The 22578-nt window shown below is 43.4% G+C and overlaps 1 protein-coding gene across 10 annotated transcripts in view; it reads left to right on the forward strand.

Annotated features, from left to right (window-relative positions):
• Nucleotides 1-9087, forward strand: part of LOC119973102 (microphthalmia-associated transcription factor-like) — a 400216-nt gene extending 391129 nt beyond the window's left edge. For all 10 annotated transcript variants that reach the window (XM_038810635.1, XM_038810638.1, XM_038810637.1 and 7 more), the window contains 2 exons: nucleotides 243-390; nucleotides 4278-9087. In XM_038810635.1, the coding sequence (XP_038666563.1) occupies nucleotides 243-390; nucleotides 4278-4667 (538 nt within the window). In that variant the 3' untranslated portion in view covers nucleotides 4668-9087. The remainder of the gene's footprint in view (nucleotides 1-242; nucleotides 391-4277) is intronic.
• The last annotated feature ends 13491 nt before the right edge of the window (nucleotides 9088-22578 follow it).

The following is a 22578-nucleotide window of genomic DNA, read 5'->3' on the forward strand; positions in this document are numbered from 1 at the left end:
CGGAGTCTGTAGGTAATTAGCCACTTTGATACACTCTGATTTAAAGCCAAAAATTAAAATGAATTTTTGGCATATCATAGTTAAATTGAAATGAGCATGTTTGTGCTTTGTTTTTTCCCTTTTTGACAGCAGCCGTTGTTTACATTCAGTAAAATCTAGCACGATTTACTGATGCCAAAGTTTGTTATGCTCTAAATTTGCCTTGCGCATCTTTGTCTAAATTCTTTTGATCATTTTAACAGGGATATGCGCTGGAACAAAGGAACTATTCTGAAGGCATCTGTGGATTATATTCGAAGGCTTCAAAAAGAGCAGCACAGAGCAAAAGACTTTGAGTCTCGACAGAAGAAACTAGAGCATGCTAATAGACATTTACTGCTGAGGATACAGGTTGATTAAGATAACTTGTAAAATATTTCTTCCTTGCACCATTTATTTCTCACTGTCTATGCTAGTCACCCATCCCCAATCAAGAACATTGAAACCCTCTATACCTTTCCTGCTTCTAATTTTTCTGCAACGTGCACATTTATACTTGTATGTTGAAGTCTGTTTTGATCATAGAATATTACAGCACAGGAACTGATCATTCAGTCCAACAGGTTTTTCTCTGAATGCCCTTGGGTCCCTCCTTCCCAAGCCATTTTCTAATTCCTTTTTGAAAAAAATAATTATGGACTTTGCTTAAATAATTTAGGGCAGCACGGTAGCATGGTGGTTAGCATAAATGCTTCACAGCTCCAGGGTCCCAGGTTCAGTTCCCAGCTGGGTCACTGTCTGTGCGGAGTCTGCACGTCCTCCCCGTGTGTGCGTGGGTTTCCTCCGGGTGCTCCGGTTTACTCCCACAGTCCAAAGATGTGCGGGTTAGGTGGATTGGCCATGCTCAATTGCCCGTAGTGTCCTAAAAAGTAAGGTTAAGGGGGGGGGGGGTTGTTGGGTTACGGGTATAGTGTGGATACGTGGGTTTGAGTAGGGTGATCATTGCTCGGCACAACATCGAGGGCCGAAGGGCCTGTTCTGTGCTGTACTGTTCTATGTTCTAATTGTTTGTGCCGGATAATTGGACACTCAGAGCCACCTTTGTGTAAATAATTGTTTTCTAATTTTGATCTCTCATTAACATCTCACTAAACAGTGGAAATAATCTATCACTATTTTCTTTATCGTATTTTTTCATTATCATAAGAAGCTGTATGAGGTTACCCTTAATTGGCTTAGCATCCATGAAAAATGTCCTAGCTTCTTGAGGCCGATTTTAATAAGGTCAGATATGATTTGACCAGAGTGGACTGGCAACTTTAGGTAAATATGTGACAGAACATTGGGACGCATTCAAGAAGGAAATAGGGAGAGTACAGGGCTGGCATGTTCTGATTTAAAAAAAAAAAGGTTGGGACCATCAAACCCAATGAACCTTGGATATTAAGCGACATACAGCACTGAATATAGAGAGAAAGGAAGGCAAATGGCAGATATCAAGAGCAGAAGCCCTAGAGGCATATAGAATGTGCAAGACGGAACTTAAAAAAGAAATTAGGAGAGCAAAAAGGGGACATGACAGAATGCAAGTAGTTAAAATAAAGGGAAATCCTCAAGTTTTTTACAAGTTTATTAAGGATAACTAAGGAAAGAGTAGGGACCACAGTGATAGTTTGTGTGTGGAGCCGGAGGACAAAAGTAGGATTCTAAATTAATACTTTGTGTTGGTGTTCCCTAGTGTGAGTGTTCCCTAGATGTGGGTATAGAAATCAAGGAGAAGGACTGTGATCACATTAAAGAAATTAACATAAATATAAAGGCGTTTCTGAGTGATCTGGCAGGCTTAAAATTAGACAAACATACAGGACCAAATGAAATGTATCCCAGGCTATTGAGTGAGGCAAGGAAGGAAATAGCAGGGCACTGACAATAATTTTCAATTCCTCTCTGGCCACAGGAGAGGTGCCGGAGGGTTGGAGGAAAGCCAATGTAGTACCATTATTCAAGAAGGGATAAACCAGGAAACTACGGGCCACTCAGTCTAACCTCAGTGCTGGCAAAATTATTGGAAACAATTCTGAGAGACAGAATTAATCAACATTTGGAGAGACGGGGATTAATCAAGAACAGTCAGCATGGCTTTGTTAAGGGGAGATCATGTCTGACCAACTTGATTGAATTTTTTGAAGAGATGACCAGGTGCATAGATAGGGCAAATTGGACCCAAAATTGACTGAGTGGCAGGAAGCAGATGTGATGGTCGAGGGGTGTTTTTCTGACTGGAAGCCTATGTCCAGTGGGGTCCCGTAGTGATCTGTGTTGGGGCCCTTGTTTTTTTTGGTTTATATAAATAATTTTGATGTGTAAAATTATGAGGGGCACAGATAGAGTAGACAGGAAGAAATGTTTCCCTTTAGTGGAGGGATCAATGACCAGGGGGCATAGATTGAAGGTAAAGGGCAAGAGGTTTAGAGGGAATGTGAGGAAAAGCCTATTTGCCCAGGTGGGAGTCTGGAACTCACTGCCTGAAAGGTGGTGGAGTCTGAGACCCTCATAACATTTTTATTTTTCAAATCTTTTTATTGGCTTTTCTCATATTTATAAACAATTGTATGTATATACATCACATTTTTCTGAACTGCGTTAATTTACTTTATTGTACAGAAAGGTTTATCCTGTCCTTCCTTTAATTGACCCTATATACATTTCACCTCCCTCTGGTTCAGTTTATGGTCTCTTCCGTCTTTCCCCCCTTGCTACCCCCACCCCCCCTGCCCCATCTTAGGCTGTACTGTACTTTTGTGTTCAAGGAGGGGGGACGTTACCCCCTCTTCTTTGTGGTTTTCCACCTTCCTTGTGTCTTCGCCTCCCTGTGACCCTCAGAACATGTAAGAAGTACTTAGATGCGCACTTACGATGCCAAAGCAAAAAAGCTATGCCCCAAGTCCTGTAAAATGGGATTTGAATACTTCGGTGGCTGTTTTTGACCGGCACAGATGTGATGGGCTAAAGGTCCTTTTCTGTGCTGCAGACCTCTATGACTTGAGTCTCTCTTCATAACCATAACTTATAACATCCTAATGATAGCATGCTGCAACCATTTTATTGCTTTTGTTTAAAAGATGCTGAAAACTGCCTATAGTACTGTACCCTAACTCAGATCTTGTATGCACTCAACATTTCCTCTATGTGTTTGTAATCTATGAGCCTAATTTTAGTTTGTCATTGGTTTTTTTTGGTTTTTTGTTTTTCTTTCATAAATTTATAGTACCCAATTCATTTTTCCCAATTAAGAGGCAATTTAGCATGGCCAATCCACCTACCCTGCACATCTTTGGGTTGTGGGGGCGAAACCCACGCAAACACGGGGAGAATGTGCAAACTCCACACGGACAGTGACCCAGAGCCGGGATCGAACCTGGGACCTCGGCGCCGTGAGGCAGCAGGGCTAACTCACTGCGCAACCGTGCTGCCCAGTTTGTCATTGTTAAGGCCTTATCCACTTGTATCACTTGAATGCTATGTGCACTAAGTACCAAGATTCCACTTCTCCAAGCTTTTATCATGAGCAGCCCCAAAAGAAAGCCCCTGTAGAACTCCACTCATCGTGATTCCAGTTGAGGATTTCCCTTTTATCATTTCACTTGGATTCTTGTTCTCCAAATTCTGTATATCCATGTGGCCCTTAATTCCATGTGCCATAATCTTTGGCATGCCAAACTTCCTTCAATTTTAGTATTCTCTTCCTTGACTCAGAACGTTCAACCGCACTCCAGGGAGTTGAACGCATGCGGCGGGATGCTCCGCCCCGCTCCGCCACATTTCTGCCTCAACCCGCCAGTGGGATTCTCCGTTACGCCGGCTGGTCAGTGGGGTTTCCCATTGTGGGGCAGCCCCACGCTGTCGGGAAACCCCCGGGCTGCTGGTAAAATGCTGGCGGATAATCCCGCCCATTATCTGAACTGGCACCACATACTCGCAGAATAAATTTGCAGAATAAATAGAAATAAATGGAAGCATTGAAGAGCAGGAGTGTATCTGTCTGCAGAAAGACAGAAAACTGGAGGATATTATAAGTTATGATTATGAAGAGAGACTCAAGTCATGGAGGACCACACTATTATAAGGTGAACTATTAATTATTACCATAACAAATCACTGAAAAAATTTGGATGATGAGGTAAGAAAAAATCATGGGAAATGAGTTTCTATCCACAATTTCAAGTCGAGTAAGAAACAACTAACACTTCATCAGAATCGCTCTATTTTTGAACTTGATTATTGTGTTTAATTCTCAGGAACTTGAAATGCAAGCCCGTGCACATGGATTGCCACTTGTCAACCCTTCTGGCCTCTGCTCACCTGATCTGACTGGACAGAATATTAAACTCGAACAAGTAACTAATGAGTGCCACAATGATAGCTTACGGCACCACTCAGATCTTTCTCGCACTACTACACTGAATCTTACTGATGGAACTCTCACCTTCAACGATAACCTTGGACATGCTGTCACCTACAATGCCCCCACAAAAATGGGTTCCAAACTAGATGATATTCTGATGGACGATACTCTCTCCCCTGTGGAAGCTACTGACCCACTCCTATCATCTGTATCACCTGGTGCTTCCAAGACAAGCAGTCGGCGAAGTAGTATGAGCATGGAAGATAGTGAAAATGGGTGTTAGCAAGAATAATGTTTTTTTTTAAATCTCCATCTGATACTTCACTTTTCCTTAAAGTTCTCTTTGTGTTTTTTTTAGCTTTAAAAATCCTGTGTTGCAATGGTAAACCTATTTATCAATCCAATAAAGAGTAATTTGGCAGAATAAATAGAAATAAATGGAAGCATTGAAGAGCAGAAGTGTGTCTGCAGAAAGACAGAAAATTGGTAAACTGACCGATAGAGCAGACAATGATGACACCCTGAAGGCGAAGTAACCCTTTCGGAGCATAGATGGTTGATTTCATTCTCTGAAGTCGCTTAAGGCCTTTAAGTAAATGTACGGAAAAAAAAACTACCTTTTAATTTGGGCAAATATTTTCTATTGTCTGTTTCTTAACTTTTACATATATTTTAATTAATTTTTACAGCCAGTTTTGATTTTGCATGACCTGTACTCATTGATTTGTTTTCGTGCTAGTCCTCTACATTTTTATTTTTTATTTCTGAGTATTTAGTTGTATGAATGTGCATATACTGAAGGGTACCGGTATTCAGTAGGATAATATTTCTTCAGTATGTTTTTAGTGAAGGGTTTGGTGCATTGGCCACAGACAAGGAAGTCAGGACAAGACATTTTTAGTGAAATGTCAGCATTTTTTGTATATCTAAATTCAATCTTATTTAGACATGTTTTAAATTAACTTTGAAAATAAGAACATTACTTGTTCAAAGACATGATTGTAGTTCAGTATATCTAAAGTGATGCTTTAGTTGCTAACATGATGTGCTATTTATTTTATTTTGAAACGGTAAGAGTGTAACTATTAGAAGAAAATGTGCCGTGTGTAGTTGGAACTCGATCTTTTTATCATCTAATGATACCTCTTCTGGTAGTAGATCTACATGTTGAGTCCTTTAGCACTGCAGCATGCTAAAAAAGGAAACAGCTTTCTGCTTATGAAATTATTACTTGATAATATACATGCTCTTGATGAGGTTATTCGGATAATCTTGCTGATTGTTTGATGATGTCTGTCAAGGTGATGGCCAGTTCGGGTATTTATCAACTGCATTGATCATAGTGAGGGAAGCGGAGGAGATGAGGTGTATTGCGTTGTGAGGCAAGGTGAGAGTGAGGATAGAATTAAGATGAGATGCACAGTTTGTTCTGTGAGTGAAAATTAATTTCTAATTCACAAGAAAATACGCCAAAGTAGATGTAGATGGCCTTGGTCTTGAACAAGATAAATTGTGTGTCCTGCAATAAATTCCTTTACATCTCATTCACAATTTTGCAGTTGTATACTTTGTAGCATATAATATGATATATGGAAATGTTTGGTGAGAATGATTATTTACAGTTGTGTATTGTGATGTACTCAACTCACCTCTGCCACAGCAGATTTAGTGATGATCAAGAAAGGACTTGAATTCCATCAGAGCAAATCAATCAACTGATCACTGCAATGATTGGAATAACGCTATTTTAACTACAACAGTGTTGTAAGAGTAGAAATATGATGCTACATCATCTACTTTGTTGTAGATCTATGCAATTTCAGTAGATGTATTTGTATTGAATTGTGCCTAGGTAATTATGTTACACTCATACCATTAGCTGTGTGAAAGGTGTGAAGAAGAGAAGAATTTTTAAATAGGTTTAAATTTACAACGTACTGTATGTGGCAGCGGAACATGATGAATTCAGAATGAAGTGCCTTAAATCGATTGCTAATCTTTTGGATATGCACTGACTGAAGGGTGTAATACGTGAGGGTTTGGCCTGTGTACGAGTATATATGACTTTGCTTGCTGCCTGAATTCAGAATGTGAGCTTCCAATTTCTTCAATGATATGATTCAAAGTTTCATTGACATCGTGCCACCCTTCTGTGTAACTAACCTCAAGAGACTGCTTTTAAGTTTAATCTGAAGGGAATTGACTACTCAGCCTAGTTCTGCCAAATCCTGGGACAGGAGAAAAGTATGCAATACTATAATGTTAAGAAAGCAATAATTCTTGTTAAACCTTTTCAAAACAGCAAGTGAAGTAAAGTGGGTAAAATAATGATAGAAAAGCACAACAGCCATGCACTTATGGGGATGTGATTTTTAAAAAAAAGATGCACTTGATTGTTTGGAGACTGTTGTAGCTGTTAACAAATTATAAAACCTGTGTTCCTTGAAAAAGTAGCTTAAAATACTGCCTTTTAATGAGCTAATGTAATGTGATATTCATTTTCTGCCAGATGCAGGATGATTTGTGTATGGTCCACTGGAATGTAAATCACAGACCATAATTTATTTTCTGCTTTAACCCTGGCCACACTATAATAGAAGATACACAATTATTGGCTGCAGTTTGTTGTTTATGCCACCAGGGAACCCAACCACTTAACCAATGGACACCATGGCTTATTCATTGGAGTGGCCAGCTTTGTATGTGGTCAATATTCACACACCATAAAACAAAGATGATTGTGGTTGTTGAGAGGCCAATCATCTTAGCCCCAGGATATCACTGTAGGAATTCCTCAGGTTATTGTCTTAGGTGCAACCATCTTCAGCTACTGTAAAGTCAGAGTGAGGATATTTATTGATTTTTTTCACAGTACTCAGTTTCATTGACAACTGATACAGAAGCAGTCCCTGCCCAGATGCAGCAAGAATTGGACAACATACAGAATTGGGCTGATACGTTCGAGTAGCATTCGCACCACACAAATGCATGGCAATGAACAGTTCCAGCAAGAGGGAGTCTTTTCATCTCCCTTTGACAGTCAACAGCATTACAATCACTTAAACCCCTTCAATTAGAATCAACATCCTGAGAGTTGCAATTGACAAGAAACTTAACTGGACCAGCCATATAAATATTGTGGCTAAAAACAGAGGTTGGACGAATTGTAGTGAGTGATTCAATTCCTGACTCCACAAAGTCTGTCCACCATCTACAAGCACAAGTCAGGAATGTGATGGAATACTTCCTGCAGATCCAACAACACACAAGATACTTAACACAGTCCAGGACATAGCAGCCCACTTGATTGGTACCCACCCATCATCTTAAACATTCATTCCTTACCATCAGTGCACCATGGCAATAGTGTGAACCTTCTACAAGATGCACTGCAACAATTCACCAAGATTGCTTCTACAGCACCTTCCAAACCCATGACTTCTACCACCTAGAAGAAAAAGGCAGCATGCACATGGGGACAACATCTGGAAATTCCCCTCCAAATCACTCAACATTTTGACTTGGAAATATATTGCCATTCCATCACAATTATTGGGACAAAATGCTGTAACTCCCTCCCTAAAAACACTGGGTGTAACTTCACCACATGGAGTTAGGTGGTTCAGTTGGCTCACCACAGACTCAAGATAAGCAGGGGAGGGCAATAAATGCCTTACAAGTTACCTCCATATCCCATGAACAAATTAAAAAAGAAATGCACCACATTTAATAGTTATGTATCTTCTGTATATTTGGGCTAATTTTCATATTTATGCCACAGTCATTGTGCCATGAAAAGGATCCTGTGAATCTTTAATATGTAAACAATACAACTATACACTGGCTATCTTGCAATCTAGTGATTCATAGAGAAATATCAAATGTGATACCCAGGTTTACGTGGGACCTAAGCCACAGCAACAGAGAATGTCTGACTCCATTACTCAATGTTTTTGTGTTGGTTTGTCTCACATCAAATCATTACTAAATTAAAATAAATCAACACTTTCCTCAAAGATGGTCTGAGCTACTGTTGTTTGCCTGTACTTCTCTGTCATGGAGAAAGAACAGCGTGTTTGTGAAGAATGCAAACCCATTTTGTTTTACAGCTTTGTTGCTTGTGGGTTAGGAAGTCAAACCACTTGAGTACAGTTTTCCTGGGATGCCTCCGTACCATCAGAAGCCAACGCTATAGTATAAGTGATGACTCTTGTGGACTTATGAGTGTATTCCTAGCCAGAATACCTCTCTCTACATTGCGGTTTCCATCTGGAATTAACTCTAAGTCTAAAAATTATTAAATATTGTGTTAGGTTCAAATTGCACAAAATAGGGTAAAAAGCACAATAACTAAAAAAGATGTGAGTTGCCATTTATGAAGGAAAGTTTGAAAGGCTTCTTTATAGCTTCAGCACTTCTATATAGATTCCAGGTTCAGAGATTATTCTCTGAGATTCTTCTGTTACATAAATTATAAGCAACATATTGTGACAACATTTAATGAACCTGAAACTGCAGCTTCTGATTGTTACTTTTGTAAATATATTTGTAAGTACACTTGATGGAATAGTATCTGTGGTTAGTTTTTAAGTTTCAAAATTTTTACGTTTTGCCAAAAATTTTTACATTCTTATTGTATAGAATCAGTTAATAACTTAGCTACCAACACACTTAAATAAAGGGCATCAGAAGTTTGTCTTTCTCTTCTTGTGTTTGTTTATGTCATTGTACATGCAAATTTGTTTTATATTTTGAAGGATTAAGAATTTCTATTCAGAGGACAACTCGTATTTATTGGTTGCACGTGTAATTCAGGATTAGTTTCAGCTACAGTAATCAAAATTCCATTTCCACACACATGCCAGTATCACTGACCGGTTCTAATGGAACCTCAACCAGCACAAGGACTCAGCTATTCATTGTAGATTTTCCCTATGGCACAGAAAACCGAGGGCTGGATTATGCATTTCTCAGCAGGGTGACAGAGCCAGAATGGAAACTGAGTGCTCAGCTCACTCTCTCAGCCCTGCCCACTCTGCTCATTCAATCAAGCGTTGGATCGTTGTCAAGCAGGAGGAGGCCATATATGGGTGCAAAGGGGGCCTCCACACCCAATCACTGTAATCTGGATGTCATGTGGTATATGTCTACTTCCATGAGCAGGAATTGTAACGGCTTCCTGCTCTTAATCATTTTGTACTGAAGACTCAAAACATAAAACATGTAATTAAATATTATACAGATGCTGCCACCTTGCCTGACAGAATCAGTACTATATTTTTTAATTCATTTATGGGATATGGGTGTTGTTGGCTAGGCCAGCATTTATTGCCCATCCCTAGTTGCCCTTTAGAAGGTGCCTTGAACCGCTGCAGTCCCTGAAGTGTAAGTACATCCACAGTGCTATTAGGGAGGGAGTTCCAGGATTTCGACCCAGCGACAGTGAAGGAACGGCAATATTTTTCTAAGTCAGTGTGGTGAGTGTCTGGAAGGGGACACCTTTCATTTCCGGTATGCCTCCAGTTGCTCCTGGCATGCTCTCCTGCACTCTCATTAAACTAGGGTAGATCCTGTGGTTTGGTGCTAATGGTAGAGTGGGGTATATGCCGGGCCATGAAGTTGCAGATTGTGGTTGGATACAATTCTGCTGCTGATGACCCACAGCGCCTCATGGGTGCCCAGTCTTGAGTTGCGAGATCTGTTCGAAGTCTATCTCATTTAGCACGGTGTTAGTGCCACACAACACGATGGCGGGTATCTTCAATGTGAAGACTGGACTCTCCACAAGGAGTGTGGTGGTCACTTCTGCCGATTATCGTCATGGACATGCATCTGCAGCAGTTGATATAACCATGGTCCCACTGGCAGGCCTTTTTTTAGCACACTTGCTCCACCATGTTATAAGACTCCCAAACTGTTAACTTGCTAATTAGTGATTTGAAAATGGTGTGTGGGTTGCTTATTTCCATAACCTGAGAGTAGCGTGATTCCGTCGTATTGCCAACACCATCGTCACACCAAATTGGTCTTCAGGATTGGGGGAGGGGCAACGCAGCACACCTGATTTGAGTACATGAAAAATCCAGACCTGGGGCGGGATTCTCCGACCCCCCGCTGGGTCGGAGAATCGGCAGGGGCCAGCGTCAATCCCGCACCGGAGCGTCAATCCCGCACCGGAGATTCAGTGGGGGCGGGAATCGCGCTGGTCGGCAGGCCCCCCCCCCCCCCCCCCCCCCCCCCCGGCGATTCTCCGGCACGTGATGGGCTGAAGTCCCACCACTGTCATACTGGTCCAGCTGGCGTGGATCAAACCACCTACCTTACCGGCGGGACTAGGCGGCGCGAGCGGGGTCCGGGGGGGGGGGGGGGGGGGTGATCTGGCCCCGGGGTGACTTCCGCCGGCCGGCGAAGACCCTTCAGTCCCGGCTGACGTGGTGCCAAAGGCTGCTTCCGCCAGCCGGCGGAGCGCCAACCACACCGGCGTGGGCCTAGCCCCTCAATGTTAGGGCTTAGCCCCTAAAGGTGCGGAGACTTTGGGGCGGCCTGACGCCGGAATGGTTCACACCACTCAATCACGCCGGGACGCAAACCCCCCCCACCCCCCGCCCCGCCGGGTAGGGGAGAATTCTGGCCCTGAATCTTATTATATTCTCAGCCCTCTAACACCAACATCCTGTGGGAAATAAATCAAAATGGAAAAGCTGATTCATTATGTCTTTGGCAGTATCATTAATTGTGCTGCCAAACCTCTTCTGCGTAAATGAGTTTATGGAACGTGTGTGCTTCAAGCGAGCGTTGTTTATGGGTGTGGTCATATATTGCAGTAATAATGCGGTACAAGCGGATCAAATTGCAAAATAAAAGAAATGTGCACACCTCAGACCAAGTGTATCCTGGGAGACAGCGTGGATTAGTAATCCTACAGCCAATCTGTTCAATCGCATCCTGCATGAATACTCAATTGTGGGACTCTATCTCACTTTATCATAATCAATCCACTCAGAAATTAACTCTGGCACGACCTTGAGCCTAATACACAATCTGACAAATTTGATCAAAAACTGTTCTTAACCCGAGTCAAACCATGTTGTTTATATCCCGAACGTGGGCCAGGATTCTCCCCTACTCGGCGGGTCCCGCACCTTTAGGGGCCAAGCCCTAACATTGAGGGGCTAGGCCCGCGCCGGAGTGGTTGGCGCCCTGCTGGCTGGTGGGAACGGCCTTTGGCGCCACGCCAGCCGGGGCCGAAGGGACATCGCCGGCCGGCGGAAGTCCGCGCATAGAGCGTCAGCGGCTGCTGACATCATCCCCGCGCATGCGCGGGGGTGTCACCTCTGCCTCCGCCAGGGTGAAGACCATGGTGAAGGCGGAGGGAAAAGAGTGCCCCCCAAGGCACAGGCCTGCCCGCCGATCGGTGGGCTCCGATTGCGGGCCAGGATACCGCGGGGGCACCCCCCAGGGGCCAGATCGCCCCCGGAGCCCGCCTGCGCCGCCTGGTCCCGCCGGTAAGGTAGGTGGTTTGATCCACGCCGGCGGGAGAGGCATGACAGCGGCAAGACTTCGGCCCATCGCGGGCCAGAGAATCGCTGGGGGGGGGGGGGGGGGCATGCCAACTGGCGCGGAGCAATTCCCGCCCCCGCCGAATCTCCGGTGCCGGAGAATTCGGGACACGGAGGAGGCGGGATTGACGTCGGGGCCGGGAGAGGGGTTGGCAGGGGGTCGGAGAATCCCACCCATGGTCTTTGTTGTGCCTCTGTCTCAGGTAAACAAATAGTACCTTGCTGATGATAATCATATCTGTGAAAGACTCCTGACCTACCCTCCATAAATAAAGAACAGCTTATTGTAGAATTGTGTAGCTGCACAGTGCCACTTTGACAGCCTGATATAAGTATGTTAATGAAATCTGTTCCATCTCTCCAAGTAATAATAGTGACAGGCGTGCATGCAATGGGTTAGGGTACAGGTTTTTACATCTGTTATGACTTAATCCTGCTTCACTGACCTTTTCCTACCCTATTGTATGATTACTATCAGGTCCCATGTCAGATAATGGAGATGAACTAAAAGCAAAATATTAAAGATGCCGGAAATCTGAAATAAAAACAGATCTTAGCAGGTCTGGCACGATCTGTGGAGACAGAAACAAGAACCAACGTTTCGAGTCCATATGACTTCTTCAGAGCTGAAGAGGCATAGAACTGTGATGAATTATATAGATGGAGAGGTGGGTGGGAATAGATTAAGATTAACAAAGATGTCATTGACTTCAGACAAAAGGAATGGTAGTGGTATTATTAAACACTAAAAAGGTTCTAATAATGACATAAAAGTAAGAATGTGTTCATAGAATCCCCACAGTGCGGAAGGAGGCTATTCGGCCCATCGTGTCTGCACCGACACTTTGAATGGCCACACCACGCAGGCTCAATCCCCCGCCCATTCCTGCAACCCCACCCGAATGGGGCAATTTAGCATGACCAATCCACCTAACCTGTACATCTTTGGACTGTGGGATGGAAACCAGAGCACCCCGAGGAAACACGTGCAGACTCTGGGAGAAAGTACAAACTCTACACACAGTTTCCCCGAGGTCGGAATCGAACCCGGGTCCCTGGCACTGTGAGGCAGCAGTGGTAACTACTGTGCCACTGGGCCGCCCTGCGTTAATAGCAGAACAACAGTCAGCACTCTCTGATAGCAAAATAAGTTACAAATGGCCCTATGGGGGATGGGATGGGGAAAAAAATCAAAATGGAGGGGGGAGTTCCAGGTCTGAAGTTGTTGAACTCTATAAGGCTGTAAAGTGCCTAATTGGAAATTGAGGTACTGTTCCTCCCGTTTTCCTTGGAACTTCATTGGAACATTGCAGCAGGCAAAGGATGGAAATGTGACCACAGCAGCAAGATGGTGAGTTAAAATGGCAAGTGACAGGAAGGCTGGAGTCATATCTGCTGACTGAGTGAAGATGTTCTGCAAAGTGGCCCCCAAGCAGCATTTAGTCTCCCCAATATAGAGGAGACCGCATTGTGAGCAACAAATACCATAGACTAAATTGAAGGAAGTGCAGCTGAAACGCTGCTTCACCAGAAGGTTCCGTGGACATTAGAAAGCAAAGGGGCAAAGGTTACATCTTCTGCAATTGCATAGGAAGATGCTATGGTAAGTGATATTATGTTGGGGGTGATGGAGGAGTGGACCAAAGTGTTGCAGAGGGTAAGTACCTATGGAATGCTGTCAGGGGAGGTGAGGGGAAGATGTGTTTTGTGGTGTCAACATGCTGGAGTTGGTGGAAATGGCAAAGGATGATCCTTGGCTCTGGGAGGGAATGGAAGGGTTGATGGAAAAGATGCGGGAGATGAGTTGGATAGGTTGAGAACCATAGATAGGGAGGATGAGACCTCAGATCAGGAAAAGGGAAAAACATGTCATTCGGACTATGCAATGGTGAGAGGCGTGTGGAAATTCAAAGCAAAATTGATATATTTTTACCGGTCCAGATGAGAGCTTTAAGCGGCACTGATACATACATTAATGTACTGGGAAAAGAGTTGTGGAAGAGGGCCTGAAAAGGAATGGAACAAGGAGTGTTCCACATAACCCACAATAACCAAGTCATAAAAGGGGTCCATGCCCGTACCCATGGCCACACCAAAACAGAAACTAAACCTCAGGAAGGCATGTACTAGAAGTCATCCCAGTGCATCAAAAATTCTTTACCCTTTTATTTGTATTAATAATTTCTTTAACTCTCAACCACCCTTTCCCTCTGCTGTTTGTAGGGAGATAGTTAGAAAGGGGGAGAGGGTTGGGAAAGGGGTATTAAATAGTCAGTTACATTTTTCTGTCAGTTTAATTGTACATAGTTACTTGTGTTAAAGTTACAACCTGGTGACTAATTTATTGGGCGCAGCAAAGGTCTTCAAGTATTTTAAAATAATATCTAATTTCACTTGTGTGAGGCTGGGATTAACCATGCACTAGCCCAGGGGTTGTATAGTACAGTGTTTTTCAAACTTTATTTCCGGGGACCATTTTTACCAACTGGCCGACCTTCGCAACCGACGCCGGCCGACCTGCGCGACCCACAATTTTCGCTTGCCTTGTTTGTTGCTGACAAAAATGGAGAAAATGGTTTTGAGTCCCTTTGGCCCCAATGGTCCCTTTGGCCCCCCAAACTTGGAAAAAAAAGGCTGCGACCATGTAAAAGAAAATACGGCCGCACTGTGCATGCATGCCCGATCTCTGGTGTGCATGCGCGCGATGATTGGACACGCATGTGCAGTGTGGCCGAATTTTTAAAATCTGTTCCTGGCCAGTTTGAAGGCCGCTCACAGCCAACATTATTAACGGCTCCACGACCCTCCCGACACCCGCCTGCGACCCACCCGCGGGTCGCGCACCTGAGTTTGACAATGCCTGGTATAGTGTCATATACATGTGCATATCTATTTTTACGCTGATTACAAATAAACCTCTTAGAATTAAACATCTATGTTGCACTTTGAAAATATTTTTCATGTGTTTTCCCTTCAATAAGCATTGTGCGCCCTCTGGGGGACAAATCCCTTTTCAGGGAAAAACAAGTAAATAAGCACAGTAACTTTATGATTTCTTCCCTGCCCAGGGGCATGTCTTTAAGAAAATTAATTAAAAACAGATTTGTACAAATCTGTATAAAAGATGTGGATTCATAATTGTGTTGCAAAAGCTTCATCATATATTGTAAAAATGAGCAACGTTTGCATCTGAAATTAGATGAGAGTTAAATATTGACTAATTAGTCATTTTATTTTATTAGATCATGTGTGCAGTATTTAACAAGAAATAAAATAATAAATTTATTAAAGACAAGTTATGTTAAATCAATTTGACTAGTTTAATGGCAGCGTGGGATGAATTCTTATAATCCATAATTTGAGATAAAATTAATGAGCTTTGAGAAATGCATTAGTTACTCAAAGCTAAGGAGTGTGATTTTTTAAAGGCAAAAGCAAAATACTGTGTTTTCTGGAAATCTGAAAGAACATCTCTCTTTCCCTCTCTCTCAACAGATGCTGCCACACCGATGGAGCGTTTTCAGCATTTGCTGTTTTCACTTGTTAAGGGCAAGTTGTTAATAGAATCTGTATTAGAAAAAGGCATGTCTGAAATGCAGATGAAGGATAGGTATGTTTCTGGTGGAGGCAGATTCAATAGAGACATTTACGAAGGAATTAGATTATCTAAAAAAGAGTAATGTGCAAGACGACAGGGAGAAGGCTGTGGAGTGGCACTGTGGGCGAAACTGCTCCTTCAGCGGCCCAGCACAGACAAGAGGATCAATGGCCTCCTTCTGTAACCATTCTATGATATTTTAAAAGTGTTCTTTAATGTGTCTCAGAAGAGGATTCTTTCAAAAATGAAGGCTTAAACTATAGAAGGGAATGTGACATGATGGATAGAGACTTCATTCAAATACAGGAGGAGAAGGTTTTGGGTTTGTGGAGGTTGCTCAGATTGGACAAGGCATCTCCATGACAAACTGATTTCCATCCCAGCATGTTAAAATGAGTCGGTGAGAATATTGCACATGTCTTAACTTTAATCTGACCAAAGTTCTCATGATTGAACTGTTTCTGTAGATTGGAAAATTACAGATTCACTCCACTTTTTTGAGATAGGTAAGAGAAAAGAAACCAGAGAATTCTAGACCAGTCAGTCTAACATCTGTTGTGGATATTATTACAGTCGATAAGTAAGAATAGAGAGACTGAACAACTTGAAAATGTTCAGGTGATTACAGAAAGTCAGCAAGTGTTTTGTCACAACTGATAAAGCCAGTTTTCAACTATTGAAGAGGTGAATGAAGTAGTGCATAGAGGAATGCTTATTGATGCCATTTAGATGGATTTCAAGAATGTATATAATAAAGTTGAAGTTTGTGAAATGGCAGGGAAATTATAGACTTGTTCACCAAACCGTTTGAGTGGAAGAAGACAGAGTGGGATTAACAGACAATATTCTAATTAGCAAGGTGTAATTGTAGTGTCTCACAAGGAACTGCTTGGGGTCTCAACTATTCGCTGTATTTATTAATAACTTGGATAAAAGAACAGTAAATCACATGGCCAAGTTTGTTGATGACGCAAAGGTGAGTGACATTCATTTAGTGAATGCAAAATCCCTAAGCCAAGCAGTTTCTTCCAGACCTGCTGTACTGTGTGCGATTGGCCTCCACTGATAGTGTGGATTGGACATTCTTCTGTGATGTGGTGCACAGTTTGCTCTCTCCCATAGGCAAGTAAGGGGCTGGCATTAATGCCCCCATCTGTGGAGGATGGCCAAGCAGCGACCACGGCCGGTCCTGAAGCTGTTGAGGGTGGACCATTCTTTCCTTGGAAGGTTGAAACCAGGCAGCTATTGGGTTGGGTTTAAGACCAGGTACTTTTTTGCCATGTCCAATGATTCCCATTCATTTGTCCAGGTGGAATGTATGTTGAAGTCCTTTGTGGGAGGGCTTTTCCAAATTGGCCTCCTTGATGGGACACGTACCTCCGGTAAGCTGAATAGACCAGGTGGGGGGCATTGCAAACTTTTTCTATCATTTTGTGGGTTTTTACAAGTCAGCCCTTTCCGTGAATCCATTGGATGCAGGGTGATATGGGGCTGTTCTGGTATGCCTAATTCCGTTTGTCTGAACAAAAAGTTGGAAATCGGCCCCAGTAAAAGGGGTGCCATTATTGGACACGATGGCTCCTGGTAGACCGTGCAGGGGACATACCCGGTATAAGGTGTTCATAGTCGCTGCTGAGATCACTGCTCCCACTTCTTATATGAATAGCGATTTTGAATAAGCATCTACCAAGACAAGAAACATCCAGCCCAAGAAAGGGCCTGCAAAGCCGATGTGCACTCTGGTCCATGGTTGGCCCGGCTACCCCTGGGGCGGAGATCGGCGAAGGAGGTAATGATTTTTCTAACACAGTATGTCGATTGTCCGACCAGAGGGGAGGCCATATTGGATTTAGTACTTGGTAATGAACCAGGGCAGGTGATAGATTTGTTAGTGGGGGAGCATTTTGGAGGTAGTGACCACAATTCTGTGACTTTCACTTTAGTTATGGAGAGGGATATGTGCGTGCAACAGGGCAAGGTTTACAATTGGGGGAAGGGTAAATACAATGCTGTCAGACAAGAATTGAAGTGTAGAAGTTGGGAACATAGGCTGTCAGGGAAGGACACAAGTGAAATGTGGAACTTGTTCAAGGAACAGGTACTGCGTGTCTTTGATATGTATGTCCCTGTCAGGCAGGGAAGAGATGGTCGAGTGAGGGAACCATGGGTGACAAGAGAGGTTGAATGTCTTGTTAAGAGGAAGAAGGAGACTTATGTAAGGCTGAAGAAACAAGGTTCAGACAGGGCGCTGGAGGGATACAAGATAGCCAGGAGGGAACTGAAGAAAGGGATTAGGAGAGCTAAGAGAGGGCATGAAAAATCTTTGGCAGGTAGGATCAAGGAAAACCCCAAGGCCTTTTACACATATGTGAGAAATATGAGAATGACTTGAGCGAGGGTAGGTCCGATCAAGGACAGTAGCGGGAGATTGTGTATTGAGTCTGAAGAGATAGGAGAGGTCTTGAACAAGTATTTTTCTTCAGTATTTACAAACGAGAGGGGCCATATTGTTGGAGAGGACAGTGTGAAACAGACTGATAAGCTCGAGGAGATACTTGTCAGGAAGGAAGATGTGTTGCGCGTTTTGAAAAACTTGAGGATAGACAAGTCCCCCGGGCCTGACGGGATATATCCAAGGATTCTATGGGAAGCAAGAAATGAATTTGCAGAGCCGTTGGCAATGATCTTTTCGTCCTCGCTGTCAACAGGGGTGGTACCAGAGGATTGGAGAGTGGTGAATGTCGTGCCCCTGTTCAAAAAAGGGAATAGGGATAACCCTGGGAATTACAGGCCAGTTAGTCTTACTTCGGTGGTAGGCAAAGTAATGGAAAGGGTACTGAGGGATAGGATTTCTGAGCATCTGGAAAGGAACTGCTTGATTAGGGATAGTCAGCACGGATTTGTGAGGGGTAGGTCTTGCCTTACAAGTCTTATTGACTTCTTTGAGGAGGTGACCAAGCATGTGGATGAAAGTAAACCAGTGGATGGAGTGTACATGGATTTTAGTAAGGCATTTGATAAGGTTCCCCATTGTAGGCTTGTGCAGAAAGTAAGGAGGCATGGGATAGTGGGAAATTTGGCCAGTTGGATTACAAACTGGCTAACCGATAGAAGACAGAGAGTGGTGGTGGATGGCAAATATTCAGCCTGGAGTCCAGTTATCAGTGGTGTACCACAGGGATCAGTTCTGGGTCCTCTGCTGTTTGTGATTTTCATTAACGACTTGGATGAGGGAGTTGAAGGGTGGGTCAGTAAATTTGCAGATGATACGAAGATTGGTGGAGTTGTGGATAGTGGGGAGGGCTGTTGTCGGCTTCAAAGAGACATAGATAGAATGCAGAGCTGGGCTGAGAAGTGGCAGATGAAGTTTAACCCTGACAAGTGTGAGGTTGTCCATTTTGGAAGGACAAATATAAATGCGGAATACAGGGTTAACGGTAGGGTTCTTGGCAATGTGGAGGAGCAAAGAGATCTTTGAAAGTTGCCACTCAAGTGGATAGAGCTGTGAAGAAGGCCTATGGTGTGCTAGCGTTCATTAGCAGAGGGATTAAATTTAAGAGCCGTGAGGTGATGATGCAGCTGTACAAAACCTTGGTCAGGCCACATTTGGAGTACTGTGTGCAGTTCTGGTCGCCTCATTTTAGGAAGGATGTGGAAGCTTTGGAAAAGGTGCAAAGGAGATTTACCAGGATGTTGCCTGGAATGTAGAGTAGGTCATACGAGGAAAGGGTGAGGGTGCTAGGCCTTTACTCATTAGAACGGAGAAGGATGAGGGGCGACTTGATAGAGGTTTATAAGATGATTAGGGGAATAGATAGAGTAGACAGTCAGAGACTTTTTCCCCGGGTGGAACACACCATTACAAGGGGACATAAATTTAAGATAAATGGTGGAAGATATAGAGGGGATATCAGAGGTAGGTTCTTTACCCAGAGAGTAGTGGGGGCATGGAATGCACTGCCTGTGGAAGTAGTTGAGTCGGAAACGTTAGGGACCTTCAAGCGGCTATTGGATAGGTACATGGATTAGGGTAGAATAATGGAGTGTAGGTTAACTTCTTAAGGGCAGCACGGTAGCATTGTGGATAGCACAATTGCTTCACAGCTCCAGGGTCCCAAGTTCGATTTCGACTTGGGTCACTGTCTGTGTGGAGTCTGCACATCCTCCCCGTGACTGTGTGGGTTTCCTCCGGGTACTCCGGTTTCCTCCCACAGTCCAAAGATGTGCAGGTTGGGTGGATTGGCCATGAAAAATTGTCCAAAATTCTTTGATTAACCTAGGACAAAAGTTCGGCGCAACATCGTGGGCCGAAGGGCCTGTTCTGTGCTGTATTTCTCTATCAATGATTGCTGAGTCTGATGGGAAAGCATTGAGGTACCAATTCCTCAAAATCAATCGTTCAGACTTCTCGTGGTGCCAACCTGTTTGTATTATTAATTTCACCTTGGATAATATTGGATCTCTTTGTTTATGTCCAAACGACACCGGCGAGATGTCCAAGAAGTTCAGCGGCAAGATGATTTCTTGTGGTACTGGCGGTGGCACCACCTGCTTTGGCAAGGGGAGTCGACTCCATGCGTTCGCATTAAAGAGTCATGTTCCTGGCGTGTGTTGGAAGATAGGCTGCAAGTCCAATGTGCACCTTGGCGGAGGCAATTGGAGGTATAAACCTATTCTCTGTAAAAAGATCCAATAGTGGCTTATGGTCAGTTATTGTGATGAAATTGGTGGAACCTTTTAATACCATCGATGACGGCTAGCCTCTCCTTTTCAATTTGGATGTAATTTTGCACAGGCGGAGGCAATCGTATCCCGATCCGTCCTCCAACTTATGGGATAGAACAACCCAATCCTGTATGGCGGCACATCGTATGTGAGAAAAATTGACTTCCCCAGGTCGAAATGAACGAAACGGTTGGCGTAGAGATCCTCGATTTGAGGGATCAGGTACATATCTACCTGGGCGGTCTGGTTGCTAGTGAGTTTATTGTCCCCACATTTTGTTATTGATTGGTCTGGCTTCAGCATAGGGACGGTTCACTTAGAAAGTTGTGCAGTTTTAATTATTCCCAATTCCTCTAATCACTTTAACTCAGCTTCAAACTTTTGATGCAGAGCGCAACAGAATTGGCTGGCCCTAATAGACTTATGAGTCGAGTCTGCAGCGACATAAATTTTGACCTTTGCACCCTTGATCCTGCCTAACACATTATGGAACACGTCCTTGTATCTTCGCAGGACATCTTGAAAAATGTTGTTGGAGATTTTAAACATTTCAAGCTAATTTAGTTTAATTCGCTGTACCAGTCCCTTCCCATAGGCTGGGTCTGTGCCCCTCTATGCCAATCAAAGGCAGCTGGGCCTCTTGTTCTTTATAAGTTACTGACGTAATGGTGGTCCCAAGAATGTTTAGGGTTTTCTCCCGTATAGATTGACAGCTTGGCAGTAGTGCTACCCAAATTCATTGTTTAAGCTCGTTCTCGAATATAGACAAATGTCTGCTCCCTACAACCGTAACCAATGCTTCGGTATCGACCTCCATTTTCAAAAATCTTCCATTCATTTGCAGAATTATTTCGACTGGGGTTGTCTTATTTACTTTGACTACGTTCAGATGGTAAATTTTGCGCTCCTCCTCAGAGATCGTCTCCACTTGATCCAGTGGTTTTGTGGATTGATGCTGCTGCTGTTTTTTTTTAATTGGCATGCTTTGCTTCCTGAGGCACCAAACATGGATTTGGTCTTTTCGATTGAAACAAGACAGGCAAACTCACAACAATGGCCTGGGGGGGGTGACCTCTGCTGAGATCACCAATCTTTTCCAAGTAAGATAGTTTACAAGGGGCTGGTTTAGCTCAGTGAGCTAAATCGCTGGCTTTTAAAGCAGACCAAGCAGGCAAGGCCAGCAGCACGGTTCAATTCCCGTACCAGCCTCCCCGGACAGGCGCCGGAATGTGGTGACTAGGGGCTTTTCACAGTAACTTCATTGAAGCCGACTCGTGACAATAAGCGATTTTCATTTTCATTTCATTTCATTACAATGTGATACTATTTTAAAGGCAGATCAGCCTTCTTTGGAGACAAGGGAAAGTCTGAAACAAATCAAGTGAAGCAGCCATTTGAAGACCTTCAGATAGAGTAAAAGAAAGTTCTCAAAAGAGCCAGAATCTGCTTTGTAATGCACGTATCAAGTTGGCACTTGCTTGTTTAAGGTGGATTGAGAGCTGTATGTGTATTTACTTGATGTTTAATGGAAAAGTAAGTGGTTATTTTCGGGTTTGAAGTTAAAAAGTGTGAGATTGTAGTTATAAGAAAGTTTTATTTTAAAATAACCAAGCCCTATTTCTTCATGCAATCACTCCTGGAGGAATCGATCTCTCCACACAGTCTTTAAAAAATAAACTAAAATATTGGGGTTTTCAGTCCAGTATTCTAGCCACTGTTGAGGTCTGGTTGGGAATCTTAATACCTCACGCATCTAAAGCAATCTCCGGGAGCTCCGGTTTCCCCCCATAGTCCAAAGACGTGCAGGTTAGGTGGATTGGCCATGATAAATTGCCCATAGTGACTAAAAAGATTAAGAGGGGTTATTGGATTATGGGGATAGGGTGGAAATGAGAGCTTCAGTGGGTCGGTGCAGACTCGATGGGCCGAATGGCCTCCTTCTGCACTGTATATTCTATGTTCTATCCATCTCTCTCTCTTGGGGTGACAACTATTATCTTCCTGGTTCTCTGACTTCGATCCAGTCCCGAGAATTGTGTTTGGTTCTGTACTCTGCCTGTTGATCCCGCCGGGCTCGTCTCAGCCATACTGCCTTACAACTGATTCACTTCCCCTTCTGTCATGCTTTGGAGTACAGATGCACCTTTGTCATGCTGCCCATGGTCCCTCAAAAGAATAAAACGACGTACATAAATGTAGTGGTGAAACCTTCTTACACTGAAGAAGATGCTCAAAACCCCTTTTTGTAGCTGAACGTAATTTGTTTCTGTGCCAGTAAGAGTTCATGAAGCAAATGCTATCATTAGTTCCTC

Source organism: Scyliorhinus canicula, chromosome 11, assembly GCF_902713615.1.
Source record: "Scyliorhinus canicula chromosome 11, sScyCan1.1, whole genome shotgun sequence".
In the NCBI taxonomy this organism is placed as follows: Eukaryota; Metazoa; Chordata; class Chondrichthyes; order Carcharhiniformes; family Scyliorhinidae; genus Scyliorhinus; species Scyliorhinus canicula.